At 37.0% G+C, this 10,000-nt stretch overlaps 1 protein-coding gene and 1 long non-coding RNA gene across 2 annotated transcripts in view; both read right to left on the bottom strand.

The window, feature by feature from the left end:
• Positions 1–10,000, bottom strand: part of LOC306651769 — a 100,478-nt gene that overhangs the window by 32,333 nt on the left and 58,145 nt on the right. The window lies entirely within an intron of this gene.
• CLIC2 (chloride intracellular channel 2) overlaps positions 1–10,000 on the bottom strand; it is a 58,115-nt gene that overhangs the window by 32,288 nt on the left and 15,827 nt on the right. The window contains exons 2-3 of the mRNA XM_079124557.1: positions 7,778–7,887; positions 7,530–7,655 (exon numbers count right to left, since the gene is read on the bottom strand). Coding sequence (XP_078980683.1) covers positions 7,530–7,655; positions 7,778–7,887 — 236 coding nt within the window. The remainder of the gene's footprint in view (positions 1–7,529; positions 7,656–7,777; positions 7,888–10,000) is intronic.

Here is a 10,000-nt window from a genome sequence, read left to right as displayed (position 1 = left end):
GAAGTTAAAGTGGTGGCTGATAATGCTAACTGAACCACAGACTGTGTGAGTCAAGGTTGTATTAAGGCCCTGGAAAAAATAGTTTATATCTGGCTCACCCTTGGTCCTCTTCCTCTAGGATTTTAATATGATTTCCTGGAATATTCTTTAGATAATTCTCATGCTGGAAGGTACTAAACTCAAATTTTTGTCTCAGGGGACTTGTTCATTTTCAAAGGTTTTCCATTTAGTCTTTTTTTCCATCCAACCTGAGCAGCTGCAGAATCTGGCAAATGTTCTGATGAGCAAACTGGTTATGTGCTTAAGGACCTCAAAGTCTGCAGTAAAAGCCCTGATGGTTTCTCGGTCCCCAAGCAGCAATTCTCTGTTGCTGTATGCTAGGCATGAAAGACAAAGATTTAAAAAGGTGTTTTAGAAAGACTGAAAATAAGTCCAGAATACAATATACTAAGCAAACTCTAAGTAAAAAATATTATAGTAGTATAATTTTAGTCAAAATGGAATTATCTAATTCATTGAAGAGAATCAGAAATCAATTCCAAAAACATAGACATCCCCCAGGCATCTGGAATAAAAAAAACACAATGAAAAAAATTTCATGAATATAAAATAAGTAAAATAATTCATGCAACAAAAAAGCAAGAATGGAAATTACAAAAATATTAAAAGCAAAGGGAGGAGGCTAGAGTTGTGGAAGAGTGGTAGAGCACTTGCCTGGCATGTGTGAGGAACTGGGTTCAATCCTCAGCACCACATAAAATTAAATGAATATTTATTCATTTAATAAAATAAAAGATCCATTGACAACTAAAAAATATTAAAAAAAAAAAAATGAAGGGAGTAGCCCTGGAACCCTGTCTTATTGGTTCCTGGTCATAGGCAGCTAAGTAGACAGAATTCTAAAATGGCCTCCAAGATTCTCACTCTATGGTATACATGCCATGTGTAATGCCCTACCCTTCAGTGTGGGTGAGGACTTTGAACATGATAGGATATCACAACTATGATTAGGTACGCAATCAGTTGACTTGGAGTTAATCAAATGGGAGATTATCTTGGGTGGGCATGATTTAATCAGGTAAGTCCCTAAAAGAGAGTGAAACATTAGAGAAATATTATTTTGCTGGTTTCAGAGGAAGAGAGTAAATAGTCCTGTTGTGAACTGCCAATGCAAATGGATAGCCTCTAGGAACTGAACGCTTACTTCAACAGTGAACCAGTAATCCAAGACCTGGCATATTTGCTATAAGAAACTGAATTTGCCCAAAACATGGAGAAACAAGCAAGAGGACCTGGGCCCCAGATGAGAAGTGCATCCCTGATCAATACCTTGACTGCAGCTTAGTAAGACCCTAAGCAGAGGACTCTGTGGGTCATGCCCAGTTTGCTGACCAAGGAAAACTGTAAGAAAATAAATGTTATTTTAAGTCATCAAGTTGTGGTAATTTGTTGAACAGAAATGGAAAATAAATAAGGCATGCTTCTTATTTCTAAACATTATCCTGTGTAGGCTACATTTGTCATTCAAGTACAGACAGTGCACTTCTGGTCTCTGGCCAACTATTTGAGATCTATTTCCTAGCCTTTAGCCTGTGTTGAGTGTGTTCTTTTATACAGTGTTAATATCTTACCCTCTCATTTCTAACACCCTGTGTTTTCTCTATTTTTTGATTATTTTTTATTAAAAATCATAAATTTACATAGGCCAATGTTGTTTGATTCATTCTGTTATATTTTCCCTTCCCCCCACACCCCTCTTTTCCCTCTATACAGTCCTTCCTTCCTCCATTCTTACCACCCTCCTTATCCCTAACCCTAAACCTAACCCTAACCCTAATGCTAACCCCTCCTACCCCCCATTATATGTCCTCATCCGCTTACCAGCAAGATCATTCGTCCTTTAGTTTTTTGAGATTGGCTTATCTCACTTAGCATGATATCCTCCAATTTCATCCATTTGCCTGCAAATGCCATAATTTTATCATTCTTCATGGCAGAGTAATATTCCATTGTATATATATGCCACAGTTTCTTTATCCATTCATCAACTGAAGGACATCTAGGTTGGTTCCACAATCTGGCTATGGTGAATTGGGCAGCTATGAACATTGATGTGGCTGTATCTCTGTAGTATGCTGATTTTAAGTCCTTTGGGTATAGGCCAAGGAGTGGGATAGCTGGGTCAAATGGTGGTTCCATTCCAAGCTTTCTGAGGAATCTCCATACTGCTTTCCAGAGCGGCTGCACTAATTTGCAACCCCACCAGCAATGTATGAGTGTACCTTTTTCCCCACATCCTCGCCAACACCTATTGTTGCTTGTGTTCTTGATAATCGCCATTCTAATTGGGGTGAGATGAAATCTTAGGGTAGTTTTGATTTGCATTTCTCTTATTACTAGAGATGTTGAACATTTTTTCATATATGTGTTGACTGCTTGTACATCTTCTGTGAAGTTTCTGTTCATTTCCTTAGCCATTTGTTGATTGGATTATTTGTATTCTTGGTGTAGAGTTTTTTGAGTTCTTTATAGATTCTGGAAATCAGCACTCTATCTGAAGTATGAGTGGCAAAGATATTCTCCCACTCTGTAGGCTCTCTTCACATTGCTGATAGCTTCCTTTGCAGAGAGAAAGCTATTTTGTTGAATCTATCCCAGTTGTTGATTCTTGCTTTTATTTCTTGTGCTATGGGAGTCCTGTTAAGGAAGTCTGATCCAAAGCCAACAAGTTGAAGATTTGGACCTACTTTTTCTTCTATAAGATGCAGGGTCTCTGGTCTGATTTCGAGGTCCTTGATCCATTGTGAGTTGAGTTTTGTGAAGGGTGAGAGAGGGTTTTAATTTCATTCTGTTGCATATGGTTTTCCAGTTTTCCCAGCACCATTTGTTGAAGAGGCTATCTTTTTTCCATTGCATATTTTTGGCACCTTTGTCTAGTATGAGAAAATTGTATTTATTTGGGTTTGTGTCCGTGTCCTCTTTTCTGTCCCATTGATCTACCTGTCTATTTTGGTACCAATACCATGCCGCTTTTGTTACTATTGCTTTGTAATAGAGTTGAAAATCTGGTATTGCGATACCCCATGCTTCACTCTTTCTACTGAGGATTGCTTTAGCTATTCTGGGTTTTTTATTCTTCCAGATGAATTTCATAATTGCTTGCTCTATTTCTGTAAGGTACATCATTGGGATTTTAATTGGAATTGCATTGAATCTGTATAGCACTTTTGGTAGTATGGCCATTTTGACAATATTAATTCTTCCTATCCAAGAACATGGAAGATCTTTCTATCTTCTAAGGTGTTCTTTAATTTCTTTCTTTAGTGTTGTATAGTTCAAAGAGGTCTTTCACCTCTTTTGTGAGATTGATTCCCAAGTATTTTATTTTTTTCGAGGCTATTGTGAATGGGGTAGTTTTCCTAATTTCTCTTTCTCAAGATTCATCACTTATGTATAAAAATGCGTTGGATTTATGAGCATTGATCTTGTAACCTGCTACTTCACTGAATTCACTTATGAGTTCTAAGAGTTTTCTGGTGGAATTTCCAGGTTCCTCTAAATATATAATCATGTCATCAGCGAACAGGGATAGTTTGAGTTCTTCTTTTCCAGTTCGTATCCCTTTAATTTCTTTGGTTTGTCTAATTGCTCTGGCCAGAGTCTCAAGGACGATGTTGAATAGAAGTGGTGAAAGAGGGCATCCCTGCCTTGTTCCTGTTTGTAGGGGGAATGCTTTCAGTTTTTCACCATTTAGAATGATATTAGCCATGGGCTTAGCATAAATGGCCTTTACAATGTTAAGGAATGTTCCCACTATCCCTATTTTTTCTAGTGTTTTGAGCATGAAGGGGTGCTGTATTTTATCAAATGCTTTTTCTGCATCTATTGAAATAATCATGTGATTCTTGACTTTAAGTCTATTAATATGGTGAATTACGTTTATTGATTTCCTGATGTTGAACCAACCTTGCATCCCTGGGATGAAACCTACTTGATCATGGTGCACTATCTTTTTAATACATTTTTGTATGCGATTTGCTAAAATTTTGTTGAGAATTTTTGCATCGATGTTCATTAAGGATATTGGTCTGAAATTTTCTTTCCTTGATGAGTCTCTGTCTGATTCAGGTATCAGGGTGATATTGGCTCCATAGAATGAGTTTGGGAGGGTTCCCTCCTCTTCTATTTTATGGAATACTTTGAGGAGTATGGAATGAGCTCTTCTTTAAAGGTTTTGTAGAACTCGGCTGAGAACCCATCTGGTCCCGGACTTTTCTTTTTGGTAGGCTTTTGATGACCTCTTCTATTTCATTGCTTGAAATTGATTTATTTATGTTGTGTATGTCCTCCTCGTTCAGTTTAGGTAATTCATATGTCTCTAGAAACTTGTTGATGTCTTCGAGGTTTTCTGTTTTGTTGGAGTATAGATTTTCAAAATAGCTTCTAATTATGTTTTGTATTTCACTTGTGTCTGTTGTGATATTTCCTTGTTCATTCTGAATATTAGTAATTTGAGTTTTCTCCCTCTTTCTCTTTGTTAGTGTGGCTAAGGGTTTATCAATTTTGTTTATTTTTTCAAAGAACCAAGTATTTATTTTGTTAATTTTTCCTATTGTTTCTTTTGTTTCAATTTTGTTGATTTCGGCTGTGATTTTAACTATTTCCTGTCTTCTACTACTTTTGATGTTGGTCTGCTCTTCTTTTTCGAGGGCTTTGAGCTGTACTGTTAAGTTGTTTATTTCTTGATTTCTACTTCTTTTGTTGAATGCGCCCCATGAAATAAATCTTCCTCTCAGTACTGCTTTCATAGTGTCCCAGAGTTTTTGATATGATGTGTCTTTGTTCTCGTTTACTTCTAAGAAATTTTTAATTTCCCTCCTGATGTCCTCTGTTATCCATTCATCATATAATAGTGTATTATTTAATCTCCAAGTATTGGAGAAGTTTCTGTTTTTTATTCTGTCATTTATTTCTAATTTCAGTCCATTATGATCTGATAGAGTACAAGGTAGTATCTCTATCTTCTTGTATTTGGTAACAGTAGCTTTGTGGCATAAGACATGGTCTATTTTAGAGAAGGATCCATGTGCTGCTGAGAAGAAAGTGTATTCGTTCTTTGTTGGATGGTATATTCTATATAAGTCGGTTAAGTCTAAATTGTTGATTTGTTATTGAGATCTATGGTTTCTTTATTCAATTTTTGTTTGGAGGATCTATCCAGTGGTGAGAGAGGTGTGTTAAAATCACCTAGTATTATTGTGTTGTGGTCTATTTGATTTCTGGAATTGAGAAGGATTTGTTTGACGTACATGGATGAGCCAATGTTTGGGCATAGATATTTATGATTGTTATGTCTTGCTGATTTATGCTTCCCTTAAGCAGTATGTAATGTCCTTCTTTATCCCTTCTGACTAGTTTTGGCTTAAAGTCCACATTATCTGAAATGAGGATGAATACTCCAGCTTTTTTGCTGTGTACATGTGCATGGTATGTTTTTTCCCATCCTTTCACCTTTAGTCTGTGGGTATCTCTTTGTATGAGATGAGTCTCTTGCAGGCAGCATATTGTTGGATTTTTCTTTTTAATCCAATCTGCCAGTCTATGTCTTTTGATTGATGAATTCAGGCCATTAACATTCAGGGTTATTATTGTGATATGATTTGTATTCCCAGTCATTTGACTCATTTTTGTTTTTTTGACATGATTTGGTTTCTCCTTTATTTGGCTATTCCTTTAGGCTAGTTCCTCCCGTTGCTGATTTACATCGTTGTTTTTCATTTCTTCCTCATGGAATATTTTGCTGAGAATGTTCTCTAATGCTGGCTTTCTTTTTGTAAATTCCTTTAGCTTTTGTTTATCATGGAAGGATCTTATTTCATCATCAAATCTGAAAGTAAGTTTTGCTGGGTATAAGATTCTCGGTTGGCATCCATTTTCTTTCAGGGTTTGGTAAATGTTGTTCCAGGCCCTTCTAGCTTTTACGGTGCGGATTGAAAAATCTCCTGATATTCTTATTGGTTTCCCCCTGAATGTAATTTGATTCTTTTCTCTCACGGCCTTTAAAATTCTGTCTTTATTTTGTATGTTAGGTATTTTCATAATAATGTGCCTTGGTGTCGGTCTGTTGTAATTTTCTATATTTGGAGTCCTATAAGCCTCTTGTACTTGGTTTTCCATTTCATTCTTCATATTTGGGAAATTTTCTGATAATATTTCATTGAATAGATTGTTCATTCCTTTGGTTTGTTTCTCTAAGCCTTCCTCAATCCCAATAATTCTTAAATTTGGCCTTTTCATGATATCCCATAATTCTTGTAGATTCTGTTCATGATTTCTTACCATCTTGTTAATCTTGAAAACCACTTTGTTTTCAAGATTAAATATTTTGTCTTCAATGTCTGAGGTTCTGTCTTCCAGGTGTTCTATCCTATTGGTTATGCTTTCTATGGAGTTTTTAACTTGGTTTATTGTTTCCTTCATTTCAAGGATTTCTGTTTGGTTTTTCTTCAATATCTCTAACTCTTTATTGAAATGATCTCTTCCTTCCCATATTTGCTCCTTTAACTGTTGATTGGTGCGATCATTTAATGCCTGCATTTGCTCTTTCATCTCTTCCTTCAGTGCCTGCATTTGCTCTTTCATCTCCTCGTTTGCTTCCCTGATTGTTTTAATTATGTACATTCTGAACTCCCTTTCTGACGTTTCTTCTGCTGTGCTGTCATTGAGTTTTATTGATATTGTATCTAGGTTTGTTTGGGACATTTTCTTCCCTTGTTTTCTCATATTGGTCAGATGTCAGTGGGACTCTATGATATTGCAGATTTCCTCTACTTGCTTATAGTGTCCCTGTAGATTTCCAGTGTATCACCTCCCAGCCTTCAGTAGCCTGAAGTCTTGTAGTAACTTGATAATGTAGTGCTTCCAAAGAAAGCTGCCCCTAGCCTGCTACTGGTTCCAGGGCTTGGAGCTGGCTCTGGGTAGAAAGGCTCTCACTGGGGGGCCTGCTCCAAGAAGCTGGCTGTGTGGGAGGAGCCCACCACTGGAGTGCCCAGGGCTGCCTGGAGAAGACTCCAGCTGCCCTGCCCTACTCTAATAAGCCACCCGAATCTGGGCCTGCCACCTGGGCCGAGCTTCACCGGGTGGGGGGACTCACCCCGTGGTTCTACTTTAGTCCAAGTTTCTCAATGCCTCCCCTTCTTGAATCCTGGGTTCTGGAGTGACTGGAGATGCAGTCACCCTCTAGTCCGCCATCTTGGATCCTGTTTTCTCTATTTTAAGACCACAGATAATTTACGTTCTTGTTTTCAAGTATGTTATGCATTTAAAAATAATTTAAAATAATGTATTTATCATATTTGTGTATTTGAATTTGGAGGGAGAGGTTTATGAGTATGTCTTATTTGACATGTAGATCCAGAAATACCAAAGCACTTTTAAATTTACAATAATCCTCAACCTGTAATAAATATGCCAATTGAATAGATTACAGGTTATATAATAATATAACAATATCCTATAAAATGTTGTACCTTGGAGGAGCCAATGTTTGCTCTAGAAACTCCTCAATTTTAATGAAGTCCGTTTTCAGCTCCTTGTTATACACCAAGAAGGGAGGATTGGTACCTGGGGCTAAGTCCTTCAGCTCTTCCGGCTTTCTGTGATTATTTAAAATAAGTAGAGTTAGGTCTCTAGATAAAGTACACATTATAAAAACAGAATTACACTGGTGTCTACCAATTTCAATCTCCAGAATTTAACATGTCCCGATTTCTCTTACCTGGTCATATCAACAGTTGTCACATTAAATTTAACTCCTTTAAGCCAGAGAATCATAAAGAGGCGTTGGCAAAATGGACAGTTTCCAATACTCTCCCCATCACTTCCAGCCTATTTAGATAAAAAAAAAAGCCTCAGGTCGTTTATTTGTTTGTTCAACAAGTATGTATTGAGTGATTATTGATAAATGGACTAGTTTGTGGAGACAAAGTTGGAAGTCCTTAATATCATGGACTCTATCGTCCGTGGGCTAAGAGAGATAATGAATGAAATAATCTGATTATATATAAAATTATAAGTATGATGAATAAATGATAATTTTTTTATATTATGAGAATTTATATAACCATTTTCTGTTGATAGACATTTAGAATATTACAAAAATTTTACTAAAGACTTTAGCAACAAATATTCCTGGGCATATAACTTGTCCCACATCTGAGATTATATCTTTACAGTTCATCCTTAAAATGAGAATGCAGGATAAAAGTATACCCATTTTCTATTTTGATATACTCTGACAAATTTCCTTCCTGAAAAGTATCTTTCCATATGTACATTGACCATTTGATTTCTTTTGTTTTCTGAATTAATTGGTCATGACAGTTTTCCATTTTTCTATTAAGGGGATGAAATTTTCCTTATTGAGTTGGAAAAATTATCTGTATATTAAAGATATTAACTCTTTGTGATGCATGTTACATGTAATTTTAAAAACACGTCATTTGGGGCCAGGCCCCTGGGAACTTTGCAGAGGAAGGCAGCCCAGCCCAGGCAGTAGCTGTAAATTGAGGGGAACCTCTAGAAGGGAACTGACCAGTGAGACCTCCCCACCGGGTGAGTCTTCCCTGCTGGGTGAGGTTTCCCCACAAGGACGGTAAAACCAGAGACTCAGGCCCAAACAGGCCTTGCCTCAGCCCACAGCCTAGGTCCCCTTTGGATGACCATTGGTCAACAAGTGGAGGCACCTCTGCCCACTAGCAGGGATTATACCCCACCTGAAGGCCACCACTCCTAGAGAGGCAGCTTCCTTGTGGAGCACCGCATTATCAACTTCCTCCAAGACTTCAGCCTACTGAAGGCTAAGGGGGGATATATATAGAAATCTTCAGGGACATTGTAAGTCAATAGAGGAAATCTACAATATCTCAGCGGTCCTCTGATACCTGAACAATATGAGAAAACAAGGAAAGAAAATGCCACAAACAAACCTAGATGTTACACCAATAAAACCCAGTGACACCATGGCAGAAGAAATGACAGAAAAGGAGTTCAGAATGTACATAATTAAAATGATCAGGGAAGCAAACGATGAGATGAAAGAGCAAATGCACGCACTGAAGGATGAGATGAAAGAGCAAATGCAGGCATTGAATGATCGCACCAATCGACAGTTAAAAGAGCAAATACAGGAAGCAAAAGATCATTTCAATAAAGAGTTAGAGACATTGGAAAAAAACCATACAGAAATCCTTGACATGACGGAAACAATAAACCAAATTAAGAACTCCATAGAAAGCATATCCAATAGGATAGAACACCTGGATGACAGAACCTCAGACATTGAAGACAAAATATTTAATCTTGAAAACAAAGTTGAACAAACAGAGACGATGGTAAGAAATCATGAAGAGAATCTACAAGAACTATGGGATATCACAAAAAGGCCAAATTTAAGAATTATTGGGATTGAGGAAGGCTTAGAGAAACAAACCAAAGAAATGAACAATCTATTCAATGAAATAATATCAGAAAATTTCCCAAATCTGAAGAATGAAATGGAAAATCAAGGTCAAGAGGCTTATAGGACTCCAAATACACAAAATTACAACAGACCCACACCAAGGCACATTATAATGAAAATACCTAACATACAAATAAAGACAGAATTTTAAAGGCTGTGAGAGAAAAGAACCAAATTACATTCAGGGGGAAACCAATACGGATATCAGCAGATTTTTCAATCCAGACCCTAAAAGCTAGAAGGGCCTGGAACAACATTTTTCAAGCCCTGAAAGTAAATGGATGCCAACCAAGAATCTTATACCCAGCAAAACTTACCTTCAAATTTGACGATGAAATAAAATCCTTCCATGATAAACAAAAGCTAAAAGAATTTACAAAAAGAAAGCCAGCATTACAAAACATTCTCAGCAAAATATTCCATGAGGAAGAGATGAAAAACAAAGAAGCAAATCAGCAAAGGGAGGAATTATCCTAAAGG

This window comes from Sciurus vulgaris, assembly GCF_902686455.1.
Source record: "Sciurus vulgaris genome assembly, chromosome: X".
In the NCBI taxonomy this organism is placed as follows: Eukaryota; Metazoa; Chordata; class Mammalia; order Rodentia; family Sciuridae; genus Sciurus; species Sciurus vulgaris.
Note: the sequence above shows the minus strand (reverse complement) of the source record. Positions and strands in the feature narration are given on the sequence as shown.